This window comes from Orcinus orca, chromosome 21 (genome assembly GCF_937001465.1).
Source record: "Orcinus orca chromosome 21, mOrcOrc1.1, whole genome shotgun sequence".
Classification (NCBI taxonomy): domain Eukaryota; kingdom Metazoa; phylum Chordata; class Mammalia; order Artiodactyla; family Delphinidae; genus Orcinus; species Orcinus orca.
In genome coordinates, this window is record NC_064579.1 from 35195558 (window position 1) to 35223419 (window position 27862).

At 49.0% G+C, this 27862-nt stretch overlaps 1 protein-coding gene and 1 long non-coding RNA gene across 12 annotated transcripts; both read right to left on the reverse strand.

The window, feature by feature from the left end:
- Window positions 1-590: 590 nt before the first annotated feature.
- DCTD (dCMP deaminase) lies at window positions 591-27448 on the reverse strand. Of its 9 annotated transcripts, none has more exons than XM_033407820.2 (6): window positions 27095-27232; window positions 25176-25290; window positions 24458-24593; window positions 5336-5452; window positions 3677-3773; window positions 591-1730 (listed from the first exon to the last, which is right to left on the reverse strand). In XM_033407820.2, the coding sequence occupies exons 2-6, from the start codon at window positions 25281-25283 to the stop codon at window positions 1652-1654; spliced, it is 537 nt and encodes a 178-aa protein (XP_033263711.1). In that variant the 5' UTR covers window positions 25284-25290; window positions 27095-27232; the 3' UTR covers window positions 591-1651. The 9 variants fall into 9 exon arrangements, with proteins under 9 accessions (XP_033263711.1, XP_033263713.1, XP_049560104.1 ...); XM_033407822.2 differs by lacking the exon at window positions 27095-27232 and adding an exon at window positions 26799-27042; XM_049704147.1 differs by lacking the exon at window positions 27095-27232 and adding an exon at window positions 26799-26902 and having other exon boundaries at window positions 25176-25284.
- On the reverse strand, window positions 10888-15910 carry LOC125962812 (uncharacterized). Of its 3 annotated transcripts, none has more exons than XR_007474559.1 (4): window positions 15097-15910; window positions 12696-13036; window positions 12396-12468; window positions 10888-11824 (listed from the first exon to the last, which is right to left on the reverse strand). It is a non-coding gene; the product is annotated as an uncharacterized LOC125962812 (long non-coding RNA). The 3 variants fall into 3 exon arrangements; XR_007474558.1 differs by having other exon boundaries at window positions 10888-11860; XR_007474557.1 differs by lacking the exon at window positions 10888-11824 and having other exon boundaries at window positions 11867-12468.
- Window positions 27449-27862: the final 414 nt, after the last annotated feature.

Consider the following 27862-nt stretch of genomic DNA (forward strand, 5'->3'; position numbering starts at 1 on the left):
CTCACAACTCATTCACAGCAACACAAAAGTCTAACATATTTTCTATCTTTAGGTATCTTTACTGATTTCTTGCTTCTATATACCTTTTGTTTTTGTTTTATGCATTTTAGAGCAGAGGGCAGGGGGTTTGGAGGAGATAAGAGAGAAAAAATTTGAGGCGAGAAAAGGAGATTTAGAGAAAGAATACGGTAGGAAAGCAGCAGATAAGCCAGCACTGGAGACTGGAGGATTATGGGAGGGAGGAGGCCTGGGACCTACTGGGTGGTGGAGATGACCTGTCAGATCAGATGGCCACACCTGAGACAGGAGCAGGGCACGATGGAGAGAGGGAAGAGAGCCTTCCCGGACATCTCCAATCTGGTCCATAGAGACGCATCGCCCTTCAGCCCTGGGGAAGGCACATGGCATCCGTGCCTCAAACTGTTCTCTGAGCATTAAAACATGTGCAAGTGTGCTTCACAGACAACACAGAAATGACATGCCCCAGAATATGGAATCCAAAACCTCAGAGACAAAATAAAAACTCATAAAGATGTAAGAGCACTTTAAAACGGTCATGATCTTTAGAATAAAGAAACCATTTTCTCAACGAAGGTACTGAGCACATTTAATAAAAATGAAGTGAGATTAAAGACAAGGTGCACTGCTACCCATCCCCCAAATCGAAGTGATTAGGAAGGTGAGATGTGTGTCAATGAAGGCAGGGCACCAGGAGCGCAAGTGAGCTCCTGTCACCAACAGATCTGGACGGAACTGACACCTCCTCACGTTCATTTCACTTACAGGACGGGAGACAGCAGCCCTGGGAATGAACCGTGCTGGCACGTGCAGCAGCGGTGCGGGGCTCCGCCCCTGGGCAGGGTGTGGACCTGGGGGCGACGCAGGGCGACGGGCTGCCTTCCCCGGGAACGACTCATTACTCAAATAAACTAACGTAAGAGCTCTGTGTCACCCACAAAGCCAGAATAAGAAGCACGAACAACAGAGCTCCCCACCGTGCAGAAGCACACCGCGGCACCGCCCTGTGGGAGGCAGGACAGCAGAGCGGGGAAAGAACGCCCGCTCAGCTGCAATCATCTGCCGGGACGAAGGCGCACCCCGTCCAGGACTTTTGGGCGGGTGGCTGGGCGGCTGGGGGCCCCCTCAACTCTCAAAAGCAAACACTTAAATGTTACTGTCTTGCGGCTCCTTTCCTTCCCCCAAGGGCATTACATGTGCTGCTTCATTCGGGCCCGATGTTCAGATCAGCGTGTCTGCTCATCCCGGCAGGCACACAGCCACAGTTATTTGTCCTCCCAGCACACGTGGCGTTGAAGAGCGGCTGTGAAACGCAGTGGACGACGCACGGCTGACGCCCTTCTGCGCAGCCACCAGCGTCCCAGCGAACCAGGAGACAGGAGGGGAGATGCCCGCTCCAGCCCCGTGCGCACCCACAGCTCCTTTATTTTACACCCTGAATCGACAGTTTCAACACATGCAGATTCCACGTGACAGGAGCGCGAGTCAGGAAGATTTGAGCTTTTACATTCTTCACATGTCGACTTTTGCCGTCCCGGCTATTAAAAAGTTATGTGTAACTTTAAGATGAAAGGCATTAGCAGCTTCTTAGAAGAGGATAATCCGATCTTCTGGAGACTTAATGAGATGTAAGTCACTGGAGCTTCTGACTCGGTCTGCTGTTAATTGAATCAAAGTCAATGACAATCTGGCTGCACTTTGGTGTGAATTTCCTAAAGGTAAGAAACAAAACATATAGAGATATTATCTAGTGAGTAGTTAGAGCCATTTGTTTACTTTGGCTTAACCTACATTTTCTGCGGGGAGGAAAAAAAATTGCCGGTATTCGCTTGATATTTTGTCTCTATAGGAGCCAATTACAGTGCACCATACCGAGAGAAGCACGGACCGGAAAAGACTAAGGCAAAAAAAGATGCATGGGGCGGCTTGGTTTGTGTGTTCGTCAGCTAGCTTAGTTCATGAATTATCGGGAAGTCAGAGGATTTCTAACAAGTTAGCTGCATGACATGACATCCAATGACTAGTTTCCCCACCAGATTTATCTTATTGTCTAGGAAATGTTTGCAGCCAACTTGGAATTGCTCTAAAGCAAAAAAAAAGACCAAATTTTCTTTTGCTCTCAATACAAAACAACCAGCTCTAGTGGAGTCATTTTTAAAACCATGTTCTATAAATGCAGAAGTAAAATAAACCCATGACATTTTTTACTCATTAATATACCTTCTCAAGCAGGTGAAAAGAACATACATGGAGACTAAACATATTCCTTAAAAAAAATCAGTATACAGTAAATATCTAATTATTATGTAAATAAATCGTGTCTCAGAAGGCACAATAGTGCAAGAGATTCATTACGTATAACCTATATCCCTAATGAGTAACCCAAAAGGTTAGGTACGTTACCAATTACAAGGACCCCAACTGCGGACACAAAGACTATAAAGGAACTTCTTCAAAAGTTTTCAGTCTAAAAGAAGTTTCTACCAGAAACCAAAGGTGGTTGAACTGACTTGTAAGTAACACATACCTCCCAATCTGCGCCTACCAAAGGCAAAGCATATAAGTATCAATGACTTAAAAGCTCAGTTTAAACTATGACTGTAAAGAGAATTCCCAGTGTTCCAACCTGGCAGGTTATTTTCACCTTAAATATTTTATGCCAGAGTTGTTACATCTGCAAAAAGATTTAATGTTAATATTATAAAACTTGTGAATTTTAAAATTTCTCACTATCAGAATAATTAGTTCAAGCCCTGGAAATCTGCTAAAAGTAAAGTGTAATCATTACAGATTGTCTTCAGTTACTTCTGTCACTGCCCATAAAAATCTACCCTTAGAATAATCTTTAGAGTCTTAGCCCATCATATTTAAAAAGATGCTTCCTATATCCAGACAAAACTCTAATCCAAAAAAGATACATGCACCCCTATATTCACAGCAGCACTATTCACAATAGCCAAAACATGGAAACAACCTGAACGTCCATCGACAGATGAATGGATAAGAAAGATGTTGTGTGTGTGTGTGTGTGTGTGCGTGTGCGTGTGTGTACACACACACACAATGGAATATTACTCAACCATGAAAAAGAATGAAATAACGCCATTTGCAGCAACATGGATGCAACGAGCGATTATCAAACGAAGTGAAGTAAGTCAGAAAGACAAATACCATATGATATCACTTATATGTGTAACCTAGAATATGATACAAATGAACCTATCTAGGAAACAGAAACAGACTCGTGGACATAGAGAACAGACTTGTGGTTGCCAAGGGGGAGGGGTTGGGGGAGGGACGGAGTGTGAGGTTGGGGTCAGCAGATGTGAGCTTTTATATACAGGATGCATAAACAACAAGGTCCTACTGTAGAGTACAGGGAACTATATTCAGTATCCTGTGATAAACCATAATGGAAAAGAATGTATACATATATATAACTGAATCACTTTGCCGTACGGCAGAAATTAGCACAACATTGTAAATCAACTATACTTCAATTAAGAAATAAATTTTTAAAATAAATAACATAAATAAAAAGATGCTTCCAAGTGTGGAGGTCAGGCATCCCACATAGAAATTAAACATCAGACAAGGTCAAGTGTGTTTTCTTCATCAGGCCTTCCAGCGCCTTCTCCTCCACACGCCTCCCACTCACCTGAAGGAAACCCCGGCCATTTCCAACATGAGCCTCGCGGCTCTTGTCTCATTGCTGTCGTGGTATTTATCAGACATGAAAATAACTTCTTTTATCCCTTAAAAGGCAACAATGAAAGAAACCTCATTATGTGCACATAGAGATACAACAAGAGGCATGCGGACGGAAGCCCTGGAGGAGTCTGATTAATCAACTTTCCTGAGGGTGCGAGCACACAATCTCCAGTGACTGAAATATGTATCTGCTGCTCTCAAATACAGCAGCACATGGATTCTACTTAATCTGCCCTCCAGTCTTTATGGATTTTTTTTAAATAAATGCAAAGTGAAAACATGTCAAATAGTCAAGCCTTGATCCGATTAACAACTTTTCTTTACTGCAGGCAATCAAATATTCTTTATTCGCAAGGCAACGACTCCTAACTCAAGAGGCTAACGGGGGTGGTGGAGAACACGGGCAGAATCAGAGATGAGGACCACCGTGCTGCCAGGAATGGCTCTGCAGACCAGTTCAAGCCAGCTTGACAGAGGGCAGATCTGTTTCCTACCCCTGTCTCACCAGGCAGTTCTAACTTGAGGGCCAAGAATCTGGAGGGCACTTGACAATCACTCGCTCCTCCACAAGCCTCAGAAGGGACCACAGGGGCTTCCCTGGTGGCGCAGTGGTTGAGAGTCCGCCTGCCGATGCAGGGGACACGGGTTCGTGCCCCGGTCTGGGAAGATCCCACATGCCGCGGAGCGGCTGGGCCCGTGAGCCATGGCTGCTGAGCCTGCGCGTCCGGAGCCTGTGCTCTGCAACGGGAGAGGCCACAACAGTGAGAGGCCCGCGTACCGCCAAAAAAAAAAAAAAAAGGGACCACAGGAGGCTGCTCTTCCCATGCACCTGCCGCCGCTGCTGTGCTAAGGATGGCGAGGAAAACTCGCGAAGGGTCGTACACCCCCAGGGAGGGAGACCACGAGACTCCTTAACTGAGATCTTTGATCCTGATTCCACCAGACCGCTTCTGCTCAGAGATCCAGGGCTCGGGATACACAGCCCCGTTAAAGCACACATCTGGCTAACGTGGTAAGTCTTTAAATCTCAAGCTGAGAGCTTTATGGAGATAAAGTGTAGATGAATCTTAGATGCGACAGTTTGAAAAAGGTGAAATATTCCGAACACAATGGTGCAGATTTATGGTAACAGTAATGTAAGAAAAACTTCAAGTTGTACCATTTGAGTCTTATGACATTTATATGCAAAGAGATGTTTAGGTCCTCATGTATCTACCATATATTAGATACAAATTAAAATTTCATTTACAGACTCCCAGCTGACCTTGTTTCTGACAGAAGTTCACTTCTCTCCCTCCCCCCTAATCTATGCACAATATGTCAGAGAACAGTAAATTGACAGTAAGTACATGCAATGCTGGTGGTGTTTTTTAGCAGCTTGCAGTTTGGGAAGTTGCAAACTAAATTAAAAACATGCTAAGAATCACAGAGGATGCAATTAGTCTTAGAATACCTGGCACCATTCAAAAACAAAACACAGGAAATATCTTGCAAAGCTGATAGTGCAGTTAATTTAGATCTAAACAATAGCGATTTAAGATCAAACACATCTGCAGTGAGCAGGCAGCAATGCAAATGTGACAAATGGGAACGGCCCGGGTCCTACCTGCCTGGATGATGAGCTTAGCACATTCATTACACGGGAACAAGGCGACATACATGGTACAGCCTTTCACATCTGCTGAGTTTTTGTTCATAATGGCATTCAGCTCGGCGTGGCACACTGTGGGTTTGAAGGAGAAAGAAAGAAAAACTTAGATTGCGAGCTCATGAAGAATTCGCTAAGAGTGTTGAGGCATTCCGTTTGCCCCTATGAAATAACACAGATAACAGGCTCAATTTTTAAAAAACTGATTATAGAGACGGAAAGTACTGAGAAATGCAGGCCACGTGGTCTGACAGGTTGGCGATGAGCAGCGTGGACCGCAGCAGCCCTGGGTCTGTTAGCACCTACAGCAGCCAGGAGGGGCCAAGGTCAATTGTCCCCATCCACCCCAAGCAGAGCGATGGCTCACCGCTCCCCAAGACCCACAAGGCGGGGACGGAACCACCAGCATAAAACGGCTCACCTGTGTGCTGGTAACGTACACGCAGGGATGTTCGCCAGGGCCACTAGCGGGCAAAGGGCAACTCTGAGAGCAAGACAATCAGGAAGTGAAGCTGAGCATTTCTGTCCCCAGGGATCTGCTGCACTTCATGGCCCTCAGCCCACACACACCAAAGAAAAATGCCATCGGATAACCAGCGGTTTGTCTTCCCTACGAAAACCATCCATCCACTTAATGGCCGTGGAAAGTCAAGTTCTTGCCAGACTGGTCAGTGATCCCCAAATGGTGATCCAAGGTCATCCCCAGCCTTGCCTGGGTTCAAGGTTGGGGAGGCTCCCTCCTCTCCTGTCCCGCACCTGCTGACGCCCACCCATCTTCCCAGGCTGCCAGGCTAGGTGTTCCCACCACCCAATCCACAGGTGCTCCTTTGAGGGGGCTCGTGGTATTTGCCTCTCGGATCTACTCCAGAGCCCCCGACCTGCTTTGTGAGCTGCTGTGTTGACTTCTAATATCATTACTTACTTTTCTGGGTGCGTTTTCTAAAACTGTTCTCCTTGTGGTGGTGATTCGCAGACTTGTCTGCCTGGTGGAACCCCCCAAGGAGGAAACCGCCATGTCTGTGTCCCCCACCTGGAGACCGTGATGGTCTGGGGTGTGGCCTAGGCTTTGGATTTTTCAGAGATTCTCCCTCATGATTCTAAGCTGCACACACGTTTAGAAAACACTGCCGTGTAGAACCCTCTCACATCTGCAGGGGCCCTAACACACTCTAGGCACACGAGTGCTAGATAAATGTTTACTGAATGAATTACCATCTGGCCCTGGTCCAAATCATACAAAACTTCTAATTATAAACATGGGGGCCTTCGAAGGTCTCCCCCTGTCTCCAACTTACCACCCTCCTACCCTGAGCACCTTCGTCCAGGAGCACTGAGGCTGTAAAGCAAAGAACCTTGCCCACCACCCAGTTCTACAAGATAAGTCATCAGCCGCGGCACCGCTGACCTACCGTGCGCCCTGAAAGGAATTCAGGCAAAGAACGGGAGGACGCACTCTGTGCTTTGGGAAAACAGGCACGACAGGCCCTTAGTTAGATACACATTTCAGGAAAAATTAGGGATCAATTCCAAGAAAATCTTTTTATGAACCCAGATTCTTGCATCTTCCCATACTTAGGAAAGCACTAAATTCATCAACTGAGATATCTCTTCCTTGTGACTGGTTATACTGTATGCTGACCGCACAAGCCCCTTAGCCGAGACCGTATATATATGGACCTCCCTCGCTCCGTCTCCAGAGCTGTCTCTCAGAGGGTCTCTGAGAGGCTGTCTCCTGGCTCTGGTCCTCAGTAAGACCCTGAATAAAACTCAACTCCCGGCTCTTCCATTCTGCGTTTTTCTTTTAGTCGACACGGCCTTAAAAGAAGCGTGGCCTAAACTCATGGCTCTCGCACACTTTAGCTCGAATGTCCTCGCTCAGTCAATAAACTTTACTGGGGGCCCACTCTGGCTCAGACAGGATACAGACCCCGGTCCACCGTCCTCCCCAGGCCTCCCGTCTTCAGGGGACGTTGCAAGTGTCCCTGTGAGTCCTGCAGCAGCTCTGCAATCCTGCAGGCAGAAAGCCGAGCTGCAGCCTTCTCAGGAGATCCTGGCGAGTGCTCACCTTAGCCTACGAACACCATGATTTAGTTGTGTGTAGAAATGAACAGTCTCTGGCATTGTTAAGAAAATGTAAAGGGAAAAAAACCAGCCGTGCTTAATCACATCACAGCCCATCAGAGAACAATCCTCACTGGCTGCAGAGGGACCCGAGCCTGGCTCCTTGAGACCTTGTCCCGTAAACCCCAAGGGGTGGGGGGACCCTCAGGGCTGTCAGGGCACTGGCCTCGGAGGGGCCCCCCGGCCCCATTTCCTTCCCTGGTGACCGAGATGTTCCCAAGCTGGTATCAACACTGCTCAGTGTAAAAACAATTAGAGGAACTTGTTGCTTTTATTTCCCCCTTGAGGACACAACCCAGGCTTCTAGGTTCTGTGTAGCTCCCTGAGCCTAATGCTATGCTGTGAACATACGGGTGTTAAATATTTACTGAGTGAATAAAGGAGGAAATTCAGATTCCAATTCTTGATGGCAACGTGGGGAAATACAGAAAGTCCTCTTGAATTCAAATATCAAAAATATGCTTTCCCACCTGATAACTATTTTTTGATGGTGCTGGTATTAATATTCAGGACCAGAGTTTCTGAATCCGTTAGGAAACTCTATGACATCGTCCTCTTATGAATCTCTAAAAATTGTCACATTGACTACAAGTGTCTTCCTCTAATTCATCCGAGGCAGCCTGGGGCAAAATATACTATGTCTGGATTCATTAACGAAAACTATCAGATGAAACAGGTTCTCGCGTGCAGCATCCGACGCCCCTGTGTAAAGGGTGGTTTATAGAAATAACACGCTGGACTATAAACAGGCTTCCTTCCTCTTAACCACAAGATCACAGGACGGAAAACACAAAGCTTCTTGTTAGAGAAACAAGAGGTCTCCCGGGCATTTAGAGCAGCTGAGTGCCAGGCGCGCGTGAGGCTCTGTAAAGGGAACAGGTCACAACCCACAATCCCACACGTTCAAAAGCAGACAATGACAAGAGCGAAACTCAGGCGTCCCCCCCACACCTCGCTGCCCTCGTTCACCACCGCACACCCCAAACTCAGACGTGGCGAACACCCCTCCCAGCCACCGGGCACCTGCTTCCCGAGCCTGCACCTGAGGGTCGAGGGGAGGAACCCCTGGCCCGCGAAGCCCCTGACACTGAGCCGGGCCCCTCCCACCTCGTGACCCCCTGCGCTGTGGGTCCAGATCCTCAAGTCTGAAAGGCTGTGCGTTTCTGGCCTGGCTGGCCTCTCGGCACCACGGCCTCCAGTCTCTGCGGCCCTGACCCTCCAAGACCGCCCTGTGTTTCTCTCTGGGGCTGATCCGCCCAGGCGGCACCAGGCAGACAGGCCTCGGGCCCCAGACTGTCCTCTGGGCAGACCAACGTGACTGACGACTGTCCATTCGGCTTGTTTAACGTGGGCCAGTCAGGGCGGAGGCTGGGGATTCATTCACCTGGCCTGGCATCTCCACTGGTCACTTAACAGGTAACCGCCTGGAGGAGGCCGTTCCAGGCCCAAGGAGCACCCAGCAGCAGGGCCTGCCTGCGACGGGCTTGCTCCAGGCCCAAGGAGCACCCAGCAGCAGGGCCTGCCTGCGACGGGCTTGCTCTGGGGCCCTGGCTGGCCTGACTGCAAGGCCGAGCGTCCTTCCCTGTATTCGCGTCCTCTCAGGCAAGTCTGGAAAAACAGCTTTGCTACGGGAGTCAGCCCAGGGTTCAAGGCCCAGTCTTGCCACTTAAAGCTGTGCTCTTTGGTTTGCAGGAGTAACAGTGGCTCCAACTAACTAAATAAAAGCAGTTTGTACAATCCCAAGGGAATCCAGTTTTTAGCTTTTCCCCATGTGTCCAGTTTCCTTCCCTCAACGTCTAGAACAGCTGACCTTCTCCAAGACAGGCTGTCGCAACAAAACATGAGGCTTCTCTTCTGTTGCCGCCAAGGGCTGGGCCCTGCTCTCAGCAGCCCCTCACCAGGCGTCTCCTGTGGTGCAGGCTCCCGCGGCCCCATTTCTTCTTCTTTATACACATACACTTAGCCCCCATTCTGAAGACGCTGCCTTTTCAGCACTTTGCGTCTCTTTTCTTCTTCCTTTCGAGATGAAACTGTCTTATCTACAACTGCTACTCTATTTTTAAAATAATCACCTCTTGGCGTTATGATGCACATAGAACCTCTAGTTTTCTGTAAAACAAGGCTTTCTCAGCTGTACGTCCTGAAATCAGTTTAGTGAGTTATAAACAGCATTTTTTCCTCCTTTTTAAGGAAAAAGGTGGAAAGAGAAGGCGAGAGATCAGAATGCATCCCACGTGGCAAGGTTAAGGAGGTTCCTGAAAACTGTTTCGGGTGTAAACTATGTTTGCTGCGTCGCCGTGTAAAAAGCTTAAGAAATACCAGTCTGTGGAAACCTGTTGGCCTCTGTAACGTGCTACTACACGCATACAACCAACTACTATAAACACACAAACAAAAAACTAAGCCCTAATTTATAGCCTCTGCCGATCTCTGTGGTGGAAATACTCCTGCAGGGCTAATTCCAAGCCCCCAACGTGTGGTGCGTAGCTGGGGAGAGACGTGATGTGTCGGATCTGCTCCGTGAGCCGACAGGAGGCCATCCCCACACCCTGCCGGGCGGCCTCATAGTTACCTAAACGCAGTCCTTTTCTGGCTGCAGTCTCTGGGCTCCCTGCTCTGCTGGCCCTTGATGCGTGACCACCCCACACCCCCACTCTAACCCGCTCAGCATCACCAGACCACCTCTCTGTGGGTCCCTGTGCTGCTCTCACATTTCTGGGCGTTTCCCAAGGCTCAAGCCTGCTCTTTCGTTTTCCTCCCATAGTCGTGGACTTTAAGGATTCATCCATCCGTAGATTCTGAGAGAACAGATCTACTTGTAAAACCCGAAATCTACATTTCTAACCCCAATTTTTCCCACCTTCTCTGCAGGCCTCTTCTCTGGGTGGGCTGAGTCTTCTCTGCAACTTTTCTCACTATGATAGAAACACTCCGTAGATATCTGATGGCACTAAATTAAAGAATACATTTATCTTTTTTGAGTGCTAGCGTTTTTATGATGTGGCTTCGGAAGAGCTGCAGCAAGAACTACAAATAGGGCTGAGTACAAAAACCAACCAAGGAGGATGGCTCTGCTACTGACCTCGAGATAAGCCTAGTTTCTACATTCAGAGCAGGAATCAGGACCAAGTATTCCAAAGATACACAGTGTCTAGAAAGTATTCAAAAGAAGCTAAATTGTTATATACACACAAGAAGACAAATTTTCCATTTACCTAGAATTACTCATCCGTGGCTGAGCAATAAGCCAAAGAAATCTCCAAATACTACATTGTATCTGTTAAGCACAAAGTGACACAAGAAGCTTCAACGATTCTCCATTGTTTAAAAGGAAAAGAATCAAATGCTGAAAATACCAGATTAACGCGCATGAAGCTCTTGATTGTCTCAGGTAACTATAAGACAATTCACACGCTTTGGTCTTTTTTTTCTTTCGTATTACTAACTGTCAGAATGCAGAACTGCATTAACCTTGGCCCGCTGAGAAGAGACTGCATAATTAGAAAACTGTATTTTTCAAATTCCCTCTTACTAGGGCTTGATTAATCCTTACTGTCTCATGTAGGCGTTTCTCTAGAAGTTTGACAAATTAACAGGATATATTCCATCCTTGGTTAGATTTAAGAGATTCAACATTTTATAGATTTAACTTTCATCTCGTTTCATGTAAGACTAATACAACATCTATTTCAGACAGCAGCATTGTTAAGGTTACTTAAATAGGTTTAAAAAAAAAACCTCAGAATAAGGCTAAACAATTGCTAACTGCTGCACAAATAATTTAATAGCGTGATTTACCCCAAACTGATTGTCATGTGGCTACCAGGACATGATGGGAGATACTGGGGCCTGATAAAACTTGGGGTCAGGAAAACTATGTTTCTATTCCAGTTAGAGAAAGCCTCCAGGTTGTTTAAAATTCCTCATTTTTAGTAGTGCAGGATTTTTACTTGAAGAAAATGACTTCCTGGGGCCTGAGGACTATTCCACCAAGGCTGGCCTGGAAAGTGGGGCAGGCTGGTGACACAGCCGGGTTAGGAGCAGGAAAGAGGTCCAGACACAGAGCACCTGTGGAACTTAGCCCGACCTGCCCTGCCTTCTGCCAACACGCTCCAGGCTGGTCTGTACAAGCGTGCTCGGCGTCCCTGGGGACTGCCCCCGTGCCCTTGACTGATGGCTGTGACGGTTCTCGGGGCCAGGCGGCCACCAGCGTTCTGAGCACGGACACTTCAGCTTGCTGCCAAGAGGGAGGGTCCAGACTCGAGAGCCAAGAAGGGTGCGCTCAGGGCCGTGAAAAGGTGGGACGCTCCAGCCTGCAATTAATAACTGACACAAAACGGGGTACCCGAGTTCAAGGTTGACCTGTGCATTTAAAAAAATAACGCAACGTTAATTTTTACAAGATACTCCACTTCTGATGACAAAGCTCTTGGTCATTACTTCTTGAAATCAGGGTCCAAGTGTTTTGACTTCTGGCGTCATACAGGGATCAGAGTGGCTGAATCGGACCCGTCTCTCTCAGAGCACGGGTGCCCCCCTGCTCTGGGTGCCCCTCAGGTGCCCGACGGAGGCTTCCACTGAGGGGTGGGACGTGCACCCACTCCTCTAACAGATCCATTTAGGGAAGCGCTTCCCTGCTTCAGGAGTTGGGACGGAATTTCAACTACTTATTTCTTAATTATTGAAAGATGTCCTGACGGCCTCATCTATCACCACCAGCCTGCAAAGGACCCATCCTTCAAGTCAAGAACTAAACAAGAGAGTAGCCTCCAGATTTAACCCTTCCCCAACCTCCCACCCCCAGCACCCCACAAAGGTCGCAAAGTGTTCACTGTCACGGCTACCCCCAATCCAAAGCCAGAATCTGGCCCCAAACAACGTCACCCCTCTGCCTCACCTCCGCTCCATGAAGTTTCCATGTTGGTAAGGCAGTGACTGGACTCGCTATCGAGTCGTCAAAGGATCTGAGGCTACGGTGGGTAGGGGAGAGGGAGAACCGGCTCAGGAAGGGACAACTACATTACTTCTCCGAGACAAACCCAGCGGCACAGGCCTGGTGGACCCCGCCCGCGCTTCTCAGCCTCTGCCCCAGAGCCCCCGCCACGGTCTTCCTCTCTGACAGCTGCTAATGCCCCAAAGCCCACTTCCCTCCCACGGCTTCTCACACAGAGCTCTGCCCATCCCCGTCCCCCCTTACCCCCGCCAGAGGAGCATCCCTTGGCGCAGGGCTGCAGCAGGGAGGGAAAGTGGTTTCCAACTGTAGACGCCTCCCAGATGCGTGTCGTTCTAAGTCTTGGTTGCCGGCAGAGCGCCTATGGGCCTGGGCGCTGGCACTGCAGGAGCTGGCAGGTCCCCCCTGCAGAGCCCATGCCCCGCCAGGCAGGAGATGCCCAAGCACGGACAAACCAGAGCCAGGGCTGCAGGCACCGCAGAAGAAAGGCCACGGAAGGCGGGAAGTGTGGCAAAAACCCAGGAAACAAGGGCTCAAATGCACCGTTTGTAGACAGAGGGGAGCTGAATCCGCAGGCAATATTGTTCCTGCAGAAAAATGTATCTGGATTACAGATGGCTTTCAGAACCAAGGGGGCTAAAACCTGGCATCTGCCTGCACCGGGGCACCAGGGTTCAAGCCCAGCCTCATCAACGATGAACAGGAACACGAGTACCTTCCCTTCCTAGCTCGCAAGGTTACAATGCCGAGCACGGCAGAAAATCGCTTTGTGAACTAGAGTGAATTCTGCCGGTGAAGCCACTGTTACCAAGTCAGAACTGCACGTGTTTTCTGAGAACAGCGGCGTCCAATCCAGCTGGGTCTTGCTATGATGAAGACCTGTGGGAGCCAGGAGCAGGGCCCTCCTAAGCAGAGGCGACAGGTGACAGCACTTGGGCCTCACCTGGCCACACACCAAACAGTGGGAACCCCTCTGCTAAGAACTGGATACGACTGCCCCGCCAACCCCACCCCCTGCACAGTTAGTGGCTTTTCTGTTGAGAAGATAAAGCAACTGCGCCCTCCTAGCTTCTGGCATTGAGGGGCGCATAGTTCAGTGGAGAGTCGTCCCTTATTACAGTCTAAGGTTGTAAGTGAAAATAAAAACAAGGAGCAGTGATAGTGCAGAGGATCCCAGCCCTGCCCCTGGAAAACATCTGGAGTCTGTTCTGTTACCACCTGTGCCCAGAGAGGAGGTCTCTGCTGGAAGAAAAGGACAGCAGAAGGGAATTCTGGCCAGATCTGGGATCTGAAGAGGACGAGCTCCCTCAAAAGGCAGTCGGCAGGGACATATATACGCTACCAAATGTAAAATAGACAGCTAGTGGGAAGCAGCCACATGGCACAGGGAGACCAGCTCCGTGCTCTGTGACCACCTAGAGGGGTGGGATAGGGAGGGTGGGAGACGCAAGAGGGAAGAGAGATGGGGATATATGTATACGTATAGCTGATTCATTTTGTTATAAAGCAGAAACTAACACACCATTGTAAAGCAATTATACTCTAATAAGGATGTTAAAAAAATAAAATAAAAATAATGTAGAAAAAATTCAAAAAGGCAGTTAAATCCTCCAGGCTCTGCATGAAGCCTCAGGCTCAGCTGCCTGTGGCCCAGGCCACTCCTGGAACAAGGCTTTGGGCTGGTCCAGAGATGCCCCAGAGCCCCGCTTCCTCCTGCATGTACCCCAGCCACCTCCTCAGACTCTGCCCCTGCCCCCAGCTGCTAGTGTGAATGACCCTTTGCATCCGGTGAAGCCTCAGCCTCCTGGCCTATGAACCTGAAAGAAAAAGACCTACTTCACTCTGTATGACAGACTCTAGGTCCATCCACCTCACTACAAATAACTCAATTTCGTTTCTTCTTATGGCTGAGTAATATTCCATTGTATATATGTGCCACATCTTCTTTATCCATCCATCTGTCTATGGACACTTAGGTTGCTTCCATGTCCTGGCTACTGTAAATAGAGCTGCAATGAACACTGTGGTACATGACTCTTTTTGAATGATGGTTTTCTCAGGGTATATGCCCAGTAGTGGGATTGCTGGGTCGTATGGTAGTTCTATACTCCAATAAAGATGTTAAAAAATTAAATTAAATTAAAGTTTAAAAAAAATAAAAATTGTGATCTTTGTACACACACAAAGACCCGCCACCAGGACTAAAATCTGTGATGAGCACAGCACCGAAGATGGACTTGGTAAATGTCGGTGCCGCCTGACCTCTCCTCCCGGGCTGCTCGGCTGGGCAGACAGGAGGACAGGCGTTTTTCCTCCCTCCCTCCCCTGCCCCCTTCTCCTCACTGCCTCTTGCTAAGGCTGCTGGCAGCAACTCAGGGCACCCAGGGGATCCACTTAGCCCCAGTGGTAGTGCTTAGGGCTAAAGAGACTCCTGGCTGCGGTGTTTCCATTATTGACGATAAAGCCCCCAGAACTCTAATTACTTTGCTTCCCTGTGTGCTAAGGACACACAACCAGGTCAGAAGGAGGAGGGAGTGGAGACAGTGTGAGCTGAGCCCACCTCCCTTTCCACTGTCCACGCGCGATACATACATTGCTTGACGTCTAATACGTCCTGAGGAAGCACAGATAGCAGCAGAACACTCACCACTGCTGGACAGCGTTGTGACGGAAAGACCCACTGTCAAGCTTCAAAGCTTCCCTCTCGCGTTAACTGCTTTTAAAGGTGAACTGGGACTGACCGAAGGGCACTGGAACAGCAGTCAGGACCTGTGTTCTAATCGATCCCAGCTCTGCAAGGCACACCTCGGGTGACGCGCGGATCCCGGTCTGGGGTGGAGAAGACGGGGCTTACCGGATCTAACTCAGGACTCCCAGGAGAGACCACACTTGCGACCCTGTCCTACGTTTCCAGGGCGGCCCAGCTCCCTGCCCCACACAGCCACCTCTCGTCTGCCTCCGTCCCCTTTCAGCTCGTGACCGCCCTCATCCTCCACTGGAATGCTGCAGTGGATCATGTCTCCACCTGTGACTCCATGACCCGAAGGTGGCAGGTTGGCTGTCACCGCCCCTCTGTCCTCGCCTGGCGTCCTCCCCTCACTGCTGATCCATGAGCTTGGGGGCCACCCCCCTCACATCCTCAGCCATCTCCCCCTCCTGGACCATCCTCAGCTGCAGGCAAACACGTGCTGTAACGACAGACAAACACACCCGGACCCTCCCCTCGGACAGACGGCACGCACCTCTGCCTTGGCCCCTCCCTTCTGGCTGCCTCTGCCGTTCTGCTCTCTTCCCAGACATCTCAAAACCAGATCTGCATCCGCCCTGCCCATTTCCTCGCCTTCTGCTCTTCCTTCAGCTGCTCCAGGTTGCCTTCCAGCGGGCCCGCCTCACGGAGCTGCCCTCTGCACTGCCAGCACGACTTGCGCGGTGCTAAACCCCACAGGCATATTCCCACCTTCCCGGACCTCTCGGCAGCCTCTGGTGTGGCCTCCCGCCTTCTGGAAGCGCTGCCCTGTGTGCTTCCTGATACCACAGCCCTTCTCTGCGGGCCCTTCCACTCCCCCAGCCGCCGCTCAGGGATCTGGCCAGGGCCCCGCCTCTGCACCCTCTCCCTGCATCACCTCGCCTACACCCGTGATGCCACCCAGTGCTGGCACGCCATGCTGACTCGGCTGTCCGCTCGCACACCCAACCCGCCGACCTCACACCCTCCCTGGGAGCTCTTACACACACCTTCAACCCCAGAGGCCCAGATCTCCCCCCCTCCCCCAAACCTAGGCGCTCAACCAGAACCTTTGCAAGGAGCGGCTCTCCCTCCCCAACCCCGCACCACCAGCCCTCATGATGCTGCCTCCCAAGCACCCCTCTGCCCACCTCCTCCCCACTGCCCTCTTGCCCGGCCTCCTGCAGCTGCCCCCGGCTGTGTCCCTGTTTCCACCTGCCCCCGAACAACCCACTTCCCACACCCTCCAAACTCCTGACCCTGCGGGCCCCCAGCCTTGCCGTGTTACTCCGGCCTTCACCCGCCAGGCTTGGGCCAGACGGTCTCCTTGCTGCACAGTGATCTAGCGCCTTCCTCCTCCAGGGCCTTCACCCAAGCATCTCTCTCTGTGGAACGCGGTTCTCATTCCCAAAAACCCATTACGCCATCTTTACCTGACGCGGGACAATCAAATCCTTCAGATCTCTGTGTAACAGTCACTTCCTCAGAAAGAAACATTCAATACCATCTGTTTATCCCATTCATGTCTACCTGCTCCACCATCAGTCTGCAAGCTCCTTGAACACAGAGAACATGTACATTATTTACTGCTGGAGAGCGCCTGGCACAGAATACATAAAATAGATGCCCTGTAAGTATTTGCTGAGTAAATGAACAACTACAGGTGAACATGCTCGGAAAAATGTCATGTATTATGAAATATAGTTACAATTTTTAAAAAGCAAGACGCCTTAAGAACTCACCAACAGACAACTCAACCTGATATGAGTAGATGACTCATTTGTATTTATTTCAATTTCTAACTCAAGTTAGAAGTTATAACTCACTCGCAGAAGGAAAAAGGACATGAGGAATTCTGCTTCCCTTTTCCACCTAAACTCAAAATTAATGGTATTTTGAACAAAGTCTTTTAATTGTAGAATTTAAAAATTCATGCTTACTTATCATATTCAATGTTTTTTTAAATTTACTATGGCATCTATCACTTGAAAGCACACAGATGAAATTTACACCTCCATGCACTGGCTAGGACCTGCGTGTCAGACGGCATGAGCAGAGAGAAGACGGGCACATTCCAACCACCTTGCTTTCACCAATATTCTCCATTTATCAAGGGATTTCCTGAAGCCAGGCCAGTATGCATGTTTCAATAAACATCACCACACGGACTGATTCACAAAAGGATTTCTCAAGTCCCTTCTTTCTATTTGGTCTTAGAATAACCTCCTGTCTCCAAAGAGTTCTAGGTGTCCCTCCTCTCTTCATACAGATTTTCTTGTATTTGCGCACGGGGTCTTTTTCTTCATTGCTGTCCTGCAACCTTTCTTCATCCATGTTTGTGGGGTAACCTACACTCTGTGTACCATCTCCATCGGTTTATATTCATCTCAGAACTGGAGCAGATCTGAATCACTAGAAGGAGTTGCGGGGGAACAAAGCCCGTTTCTCTCTATTAATTTGTCCACACGCACAGATGCACGGTCCCTCTGTGTCGCTGCCATCAACAGCTGTTTACTGCAGCTTTCACCCCAGGATGCTTCCCGAACACCCTTAAAACCCCTTAAGCAGAGAAACAGCACCCTAATCAAATAAAATCAAAGCTATATTGTTTAATTTTTCCCGAAAACTCTAGAACTGGAGGAGTCCTCAGTGATCATTTATTTCAAAAAGATACTGAGAAGTGAATGTCAAGTCGTGTATCTGACAACCCCACAATCCCTGGGTTTATGTACATACACCACCCCTGGAGCCCCGGCTCTGGACAGTCAGTCTAGGATTCTCTCACTTGAACCTGATAATTGTCATTTTAAGCACTGTGGAGCTTTTCTTAGCCAACATGCATATTGAAGGTTTGTATGGTACCACGCAAATATAAAACAAAAGTCCTAAGAAGTAAAAGTAATAAACAATATAAATAGTTGCAAAAATCTCTGGGAACCAGATTTTATTGCCTATTTCTGGGAGTAAACTATATACATATATATATATTCTACTTTAATACCAGTATTAACAAAGCTTATGAAAGATAGAGTCTTGATGAAAAAAACTCAAAACAAAACCTTAATAATTCAGGCCAATTTCAGAATAGATCAATCAAAACCCACATAACTGACAGAATAGACCAACAGAATAAAGACTCCAAGGTTCAAGGAGTGTCAGGTGCTCCCTGGAACCACGATGATGGCAACCCTGAGTTTCTAAGCAAAGGCTTATCAACATAGAGAATTAAAGAAGTTATATTTATCATTCAGGTAATTAATGAGCTCACATACTTAATACAACCTAAAATAGGTTGAGTGTGGCCCTGAAATTCTGTTGACGCTATTAATCTCTCAACAAACCTTTTATTTAGAGAGATTGTACAAAGACAAACTTCAGCCCCCTTCCTGGTCATCAATTTGGAAATCACTAACCTTGAATGATTTTTAAGTTTTATTATAAACGTCCATGAAGTAAACTGACTTTTTACAGACAAAGACCGATATGTGTATTTTCAGGGGAGGTTTGATCCTATAGATAAGCATTTGAGCTTTTCCTACATCTGCTCTTCAGGACAGGTAGTTACAATACATTGTTACTACACATCCCTTGTAGACATTCATGGTGAAACAGTAATCTCTAGCTCTTAGAAAATAACTAGCCCTGAATTTATAGATTAAAATGTATAGATAAAAATCAAATAAATGAACAAAATCATGATTTATTCTTTTCTGAAGGCTGTTTATAAACACTTATACCTGAATGTGAAATACACTTATGTTAAGCTGGGGGGAGCCTCATTCATAAGCCGTTGTGTTCCCCTGTTTGTCTAAAACACCGCACGGTGAAACCCGAGTTTGCCCCTCTTTTCCTAAAAACAATATACTTTATTTTTTTACTGTAAACTTGCTCCAAGGTTTTCCATTGATTACACTAGTTATTTTGTACAAAAGTCCCTAATTAGGCCCACTGTCAGGCCACAAGTACTGGATGGCTAGGCAGGGGAGGGATGTTGGGTCGCCACCAGTGAAATTAGAATTCTGCAGGAAAAGAAACAGCAAGTCATCAAATCCATGAATCTGCCTAACAAAACCAGAGGGCATTCAATTTCAACCGGCTGAGGGAATAAATTTCGTCTTAATTACTAAGAAGCTCTTATGTTGTGAGTAAGTTGCAGCTTAAGAAGGATCAGCCTCCTAACTTCCTGATAAATTAGTTTCTCAAGACTAACCTTTTGGATGCCAAAGAAATACATCACATGCATGGCAGTCGGGAAAATGTCAGTGTTCAAAGGGGTAAAAGGTAAATGGCTAAGTAATCACTAAAACGACATCTACGCATGCTTAACAACATGCTAAATCTGAAAAATAAAGACTACATTTAAATAGAAAATTTAAAGAAGCACTGCCACACGCTGGCAAAACTGTTTCAAGCTGCCACGCTGAACTCTTGCCTTAATTCATTTCCAGCATTTTCCTTCCCAGCATTATACTTTTTTTTTTTTTTTTTTTGACCACGCTGCACGGCATGTGGGATTTCTTAGTCCCCCGACCAGGGATCAAACCCGCGGCCCCTGCAGTGGAAGCGCAGATTCTTAACCAGTGAGAGTTTTCCTGCATAAATATGAACTGACTCTGGAAAAAGTCTCATGCCTCTATGTCTGCCTGATGTATCAGAGTGTGGGGCTACCCCCATCTTGGGACATCAAGACTATGGTCCCCTCCACGAGTGCGATGCAACAGCCAAAGCAATCCTGGCTTCTTGATTGACTGGGATGGAAGAGGAGGCCAAGCAAAGAGGCCTGCTTCCCCACAAATCCCTTCCTCAATGGGAACCAGCATGGCAGGAAAATGCATTCAAGTTTGATGGGCGTGGGAGCTCTGTTAAAAACGTGAAGTTTAACAATGGCTCCCAAGGAAGAAAGAAGTTGATTCTATGCCAGCACTCTGGTCTGTAAACCATGTCATCAAAATTGGTTATGAAAACCTGAGGAAAGAGTGATCTCTGAAATACCACAAGTGTTTCGCCTCCATTTTATAAAATTGGTATTTTGATTAAAGGTGCTTCACTGATGAATCGCACGAAGAGAAAGGAACTCAAAGTGTCAGCTGAGCGCTTCGCTCTGGGGTTAGCAACCACCCCTCATAAAAATTAAAGTCTTCCAAAGTTTTTTACAAGGTAAATTAGATATATCTGCTCCTTTCCAGTTTTTTTTTCATTGTCATTCATGTGAAAAGGTGTCACTATAATAACGCTGGCTTCTTCCTGCCACTTACTGTTACTGACATCATACTATCTTTTGGATTTCTCAGGAAAAAGATGAGATAAAAGGCAGTTTCCTTGGCAGGGGGAATTTTCATTTTCCATATTAATACCACATTATAATCAAATCGTTTCAATGAAGTTTTGATCCTAAGCCTGGAAGAACAAAAACACCCTTTAAAAATGCCTCTCTAGAGACACAGCCCAGAAAAAACACAATCTCCCTACTCTGTCACACGCATTCTGTGTTTACCTCCCCTTCCACAGAGTGTCAATCAAGACTAATGACTTCCAAACTTACAGAATTAATAAGGAGAATTAAGCTATATATGTTAACCAGTAAACTTAAACTTACACAGCTCCCAAGCTCCCCTTGGGAGAGATGTGAAGGGAAGCCAGGGGCAAACGGCTTCCTGCTTCATCCTAGGCGCAGGGCACCACCACCTGAGCTCTCGACCTCTGGGGGGTCATTTCATCGAAACCTCTGTTTGTTCAAGTGCATAGCGAGAAGAAAATGGGTGGCTCACTGTGCTGCCATGTACCCGCTTCAGAAAAGCCGAATTCCTGTGCCCCACCGCCCCCGCAAGGAAGCACAGAGCGCTGGCCTCGGCATTAGAAGATGTCACCCTGCCTGTGTGGCACTGTATTAGTTACTTAACGTTTCTGGGCCTTCAGGTTCCCATCCATGAATGAAGTGGGTAGCTTAGACCCCATGGGCACAAACCCCAAGGTACCACTGAGGTTCTGCCAGGGCTACAGGGACGGTCCACAGACTGGCAAACATATGTCTAGCACTTACATACACTTTTTTCCAAACATCAGGAAAGTTCAGATTAATGCAAAGTGTTACTGATATCAAATAGCTTTTTGTCATCATGGATCTTCTTACTCAAAAGATACTAATAAAAGGTATGATCTCACTTTTGTGTGGAATCTAAAAAACAAAAACAAGCTCACAGATACACAGACCAGATGGGTGGTTGCCAGAGGTGGTAGGTGGGTGGGAGGTACAAGCTTCCAGTTATAAAATGAAGTCCTGTGATGTTCAGCATGGTGACTGTAGTTAATAATAATATAGTACTGCACACTTGAAGGTTGCTAAGAGAGTAGGTCTTGCAAATCTTCATGGTAAGAAAAAAAACTTTGTAAACATATCAAATACTGATACATACGAACCATCATGTCCTATACCTGTAACTAATGTAACTTTGTATGTCAATTACACCTCAGTTGTTTAAAAAAGATACTACTAGTTTAACTAGCATTATATAGGGGTCTTGGAAGGTTTTTTTGACATTTAAAAGAGGGTCCCCATATACTCAGAAGAATTAGGAAGCCAGTGGTCTGGAATCTAGATAACCTCTAAAGCTCTACAGGGATGGACACAGAGTCATCCCTGAGACAGCAGCCCAGCCGCCGTTAACGCTCACCCAAGTCCACACATTATCACTTATTTTTTTGGACTTCTTTTTTTTTTTTTTTTTCGGTATGCGGGCCTCTCACTCAGGCTCCGGACGCGCAGGCTCAGCGGCCATGGCTCACGGGCCCAGCCGCTCCGCGGCATGTGGGATCTTCCCGGACCGGGGCACGAACCTGTGTCCCCTGCATCGGCAGGCGGACTCTCAACCAGTGCGCCACCAGGGAAGCCCCATCACTTATTTTTTTTAATTAATTTTCTTTAAGTCTTAAAACAGAAAAAAAGAATTTGCATTTAGTCAATTAGCAGCGAACATTTCTATTACATCCAAGGCTACCTAAACATTTACTTCTCTGTGACCCAAAATCCCTTCAAAAGACCAGACTGAGTGGATACTTTACAGCCAGTCATAGTTATTCAGACTTAAAGCCCATCTTTACATGTATTATGATGGTAGTGATACTAAATGCCTTTTAAAAACCACTCAGTACGTTCTCCGACTTTTACGGCACATCAAATTATAGGCTTACTCTCGTGAAAGAAAACTGTCTACATTCTAACACGGCTACATGTAAAATGAATAATTGATAAGTAAGGCGCAAAGAGCTTTGAAAACCTAGAGGTATCACATGGATAGTAAAAAATAATGCACACAGACAACCAGTGCCCTGAAACTCAGCAACCATTCAACAGAAAACAACCAGTGGAGCTGGACAAATGCCGGTGTGGGTTTTTTTTTTTTTTTTAATTCCTTCTGGAAAGGAGCTCTGAAAGGTACTCTCCAACTTGGACAAAAGGCAAGTGTCTCAGAACAAACACAATTAGCTACTGGAGACGTTCTGCAAGTGGGAAGTCAGGGGATGGTAAATATGCTGCAAAGCCTTGGGCTTCTAGGTCACTGCCAGAAATGTGCCTGGGGCTCATGGTGATTGAAGGAGGCACAGGTCATACGGGAGAGCCGCCCTGTAACCAGTGAGGACCCCTCTACGCCGTGCAGACCACTGGCATCGATTTGCCACCAGCCTCAGCGTCACAGACTGACACCTCCCAGGAACTCCTCTACAGGGAAGCTCAGCGCCGGGACCCACAGCCCACTGTCCTGATTCAGTGAATACGGGCTGCGGTCCTTACACACATCACCGTGGACCTTGAATTCATCAACCCTTTCATCTTTATATGGGACCTTGAACTGTCCTGTGAAAAAGCACCTTTGCGTGTGCCTACAATGAACGAATCATTTCCCTTCTTTCTCGTCATTGAAAGCACACAGAACCAAAAGCAGGGTGACCACGAGTTTCTCAGATACACTGGCCCATCTTTCCCGCGCTCCACTCGGCTATAAAGCTGAGGCTGAGAGGGCAGTTTTACCCTCTTTTCCCCGGGATCCGACTCTTCCTTCTCTGCCAAGGGGGCGAGTTAAATGGACTAACCCGACGATGAAATCCCCTTAATCACGGAACTGTTCTAGTCCCTGAGAACCCTGAGTGCTTTGTAGCTCTCCGCAGTCTCATTCTTCAATTCCTTCTCCACCTCCAGGCACTTTTTTTTCTTTTTCTTTCAAAAACGAAGCAGTTGCCGTGAAGCAGCTTAGAAAGAAATTTATGGGGCTTATTTAACATGATTAAGGCCCAGGAACATTAGTAAAAATATATAACTTAGGCTACATGTAGACTTGGAGCTCTTCGTGAGAAAAACTCCAGAGGAAAACCTAGCAGGGAAGAGCCAATGAAACAGAAAGGGCTCACACGACACCGGACCCTTATTTCCCGAGGGCATAGCTTTCCCATTCGGATGGCCTGCATCTACGGTACTTCCAGCAGAGGCAGTCTGTTCATTTCCAGACATAAATTCAGGTCCAAACGTTAAGAAAATTCAGCAACCAGCATATGCAGCCCAATGCGCCTCTTTACAGCATTAGTTGCATATTCTCCAGGGAGTTAAAGGAAAAGGGAGGCTTGGCTGGTCACTCCCAGATAATCTCTGAAGCGAGTCCCCCTGGGGCTCAGATAGCCAACAGATTATAACAAGCATCCTCTCCTAATTTAAAGATGAAAACCAGAGTTGGCCAGGCCAAAGGTCTCGCGTGCGCATCTGGCTCGCGGTCTGGCCAGCGGCCACGCTGGGAATGCGGCGCCCGGGGAAACAGGAGCAAGCGACTGCATCATCCCTCTCCGGGTGTCCAGCTCACAGCTTGTGTCCTGCTTCCCAGAGACGAGCTTGAGCCAGATTTCCTCAGTAGAGGAAATGCACGCTGCTTCTCATCAGAGCAAAGCCCTGGCCAGTACTTGGTTACCTGGCCCCGCTCCCAAGTAGCCAAGAAACAAATGGCAGGGCCACCTCCCCCGGGGGCTGTGGCACTCTGCAGGGAAGCCCACCACCAGTGAAACACGCAAGGCCCATGACAGAGCCCTGGCCCCAGGGCCAGGCTGTGTGACCACTACCACGCCTCCACTTCTTGGCTCCCTTTGGCACTTAGGGGAAATTGGGGTACTTCAATAGGAATTTTTTTCTTTCCAGCTGTCGGTAACAACTGAAAAGGAAGATGAGGCTTTCTGACCATCTACCGTATTTAAGCACTCACCGAGGCTATGACACAAGCAGAATGGAACACACAACATGCCCTACCGTAAGGGTATTTGGTATCCAGTATACTCTCCGCTGTCCTCCTCCAAGGCAAGAGGTCATCGCTGCATCCATTTGGCATTCCATTGTACCCAATGCCCACAATCTTGTTTTCTGCATTCACGATGCAGGCTCCGACCTACAGGAAGACATGCCCAAAGGCTTGGTGACTTCGGGTGGCTGGTCTGCCAGTGGAGAGGCAGTAAGGGAGACCAGAGGCCTGCAGAGCTCCAAGATGGGCACGCTACTTCTGGAGGGGCTAAGAGCTCTGTCTCCTTGGGGTACGAGAGGCAGTGAACGATGGCATATGACAATTTACTCTCTCACAGGAAGAGGTAAGCAGGCAGGAATGCAGCACAAAAGACAGCAGATTTCCTCTGCTTTTTGTAAGTTGGCAGGTGTCCACTGAGCCTCTTCCTCTTGTAATTTGCTCACTTGTAGGTACCTCCGTGTCTGTGAGTGTCCAAACATTCTCCTGTAAAACTCACTTACCGGGCCTCCCTGGTGGCGCAGTGGTTGAGAGTCCACCTGCCGATGCAGCGGACACAGGTTCGTGCCCCGGTCCGGGAAGATCCCACGTGCCGCGGAGCGGCTGGGCCCGTGAGCCATGGCCGCTGAGCCTGCACGTCCGGAGCCTGTGCTCCGCAACGGGAGAGGCCACAACAGTGAGAGGCCCGCGTACCGCAAAAAAAAAAAAAAAAAAAAAAAACAACTCACTTACCTGGGAGTTTGGATCTTTGCTCCTCTGTGCCGATAAGAAGGCCACTGCCATGAAATACTCAGGCCATTCCAAATAGTCATCACGTTTTTTACAGGGAAATTCACTCATGCTGGGTCTAGAAGAAAAACACAACAAAATAGCAGTGAGCAAACACATTTTGGTCAATCTGCTTTCCAGTTCAACCCAAAGCACATTTCAACTTTGGATCTCCAAACTCAGACAATTTCAATTTACATTTATCAATCAGAAATCACAGCACATGAACCCCAGACGGTCTCTGGTCTTCAGAAAAAAAAAATAATAAGAAATGAAGTTACTATTTCGGAAGTTTGGATTCGGCTTGTATGGCTGCGCATCCCCAGATATTACACCTATTTACTGCTTTCTCATAGGATTTTTTTGCCGGTTACTACACATGCCTGCCCTACATATCACTGGCATCCTTTACCTCTCTCCCTTATCACATGGAGCCAGCAAAAGAGGGCAAGGGAGAGGAGAACAACTATTGATCATCTAATATAGTTCAGACACCGAAGGTTATACACATTACCTCACTGAAGCCTCGTTCTGAGCTAAAGGTAACTAACATCCCTCTTAGAGACAGGCTCAGAGAATATAAGCAACTCTCCCTAAACCACACCGGATTATTCTCCATGCCAGTTGGATTCCATTTGGAGCTGTCCCAACTGTGATAGTCATGTGTGCCTTCCCTTTCGCTTAGTTTCCCCAGGTGGGACAGACGTTATCCACTGTGAGTACTGAACCAAAAGAGGAGAAACGATGAAGACTGCCAAGTGTCGTGAGTAAGGCAAGATTTCGGTAACACTGCGCTCTACTCCCGGGCAGGCACAAGCGGTCTCTCCAACAGGAAGAGAGCCCTGAAGGGACCTAAAGCTTCCAGTAAGCGGGTGGGGGGATCCTTTCAAGGGAGAGGAACCAAGGGCAAGGAAGGAGGGCAACGCAGAAACCCGGTGGCTCTCAGGGAAAAGTCTGATTTTTAATGTCAAGGGCTGAGGATGGGGAGGCTTTCCCAACAGCTGGGCTTCGGGACCTCGCTGTGAAGCTGACGCGACCGTGCAGCACGTCGGTGCCTGCTGGGAACCTGGTTACCCACTAGGTACGCTTCCCCGATCCTAAGGGTCCTGTAAACCCTCTTAACGCGAAGCGACGCTGGACGGAACAGGTTTACCACGCGGTTTAAGGGGCAGCATCCAAAACCGCTGCTGGGGGCCCGGAGGGGTGCTGGCTAGGCAGGAGGCCAGGCGAGGAAGGAGAGCGAGGAAGGAGAGCGGAGGGAAGGGAACTTACTACCGGCTTAGGATTAGCGCTCGCTGGTGCCCTGCAGCCCCGCTGCAGAACGGACCCAGGGAGACACGGCTGGTCACCGGCCCGGCCGCAAGCCACGCTCCTCCCGCCCCTCGAGGCCAACCCCGGGACGCAGCCACCGGCCCCGCCGCCCACGTGGCAGCTCCTCTCGGAAGCCCCGGAGGCCGCCGCGCGCCCCGCCAGGTTGACCAAGCGCCGCCGGCCCCGCGCCGCTTCCCCGGCAGCACGTTGGACAGGGAGGGGGCGTCCCCGCGGCCGCCCGCCGCCCCGGCCGCCCCTCCGCTCCCCGCCCGCGACCTGCAGGCCGGCGCCCGTCCCCGTCCCCGCCGCCGCCGCCGCCGCCACTGTCCCGCCGTCCCGCCCGGGAAGGAAGTCGGCAGAGGAGGCGGGGCCGCCGCGTGGCCGGAAGGTGGCGGGTCTCCACGCCCAGGTCGCCAGCGCTTCCTCGTCCCGGCCGGCCGGCGACCTTCCGGGCTGGCGCACGAGCGGCCGCGCCCGGGCCGCCCGCCCCCTGTGCCGTAGCGGCGCTTGGGTTTCGCCCTTGGCTTCCATCTGGCGCCCGCGAACGAGCGCCGAGGCCGCTGGGCCGGCACCTGCACGGTCGCCCCGCCGCCCCGGGTCCTCGGACGGCACGGCTGGTGGCCGCGCCCAGGCCTCCGACTTCTTCGAAACCGCTGCAGTTTCAGATCTCGGGATCTGAGGGTCGTTTCAGCGGTTGCTGGCGAGGGTTTGGGGTTTTTCCTCCTCACTTTTTTCGGGGCAGGACTGACGGGAAGCGGTTTGGGCCCCTGGAGCGGGCCTGCGACGTCGCCGGAGCAGCTTCACCGTTCCTCGCGGGAGGGGTTTGTTGGCAGGCAGCGAACCGGGTCGGGCGGGGAGGCGCTGCCCTCGAGGCACAAATGCCTCGAAGCTGCATTTGCATAAGCGCTGGGCTTGGCCGGCTTCGTTTCCTACGCCAGGCGTGGGGAAGAGCCTGAGACGCGTGCTGAACGGAAGCCTGCTCCCCCTTCCCAGCCCCACCACTGTGCACACGCCTTCCTGGTGCTCCCCTTAACGCCTGCCGGCTATACAATTGTGCATATTTTGTTAACGATTGTTAGAAAGATCCGAGAAACTGGGTGCAGGTCAATAGGGAAGACCTGGGGTGACATTTCTGAAGGCAGCTGCTCCAAGGAACGAAATCTGATTTTCTTGAACTTTCTTATTCTCTTCAGACGTCTAGCCCCGCAGTCGCTGGAACATTGGTTACACGGCAGAGAATGAGGAATGGACCCCTTTCTGTTTCACACGTGGGGCTTGAGGATACTGTCAGGACTCCATAAATAATGGCTACTGTAGCAATCCTGAGTTCCGATCAGCAC

Bases quoted from the DNA above. Each gene is read 5' to 3' on its own strand.
- DCTD (XM_004280928.4), bottom strand. From the start codon at position 25,331: ATGTGTTTGCTCACTGCTATTTTGTTGTGTTTTTCTTCTAGACCCAGC. The intron at 24,594-25,175 runs GTAAGTGAGTTG...GTCTTCCTGTAG, and splicing joins GCAAAGATCCAAACTCCCAG to GTCGGAGCCTGCATCGTGAA. The intron at 3,774-5,335 runs GTAGGACCCGGG...TTGCCTTTTAAG, and splicing joins TAAGCTCATCATCCAGGCAG to GGATAAAAGAAGTTATTTTC.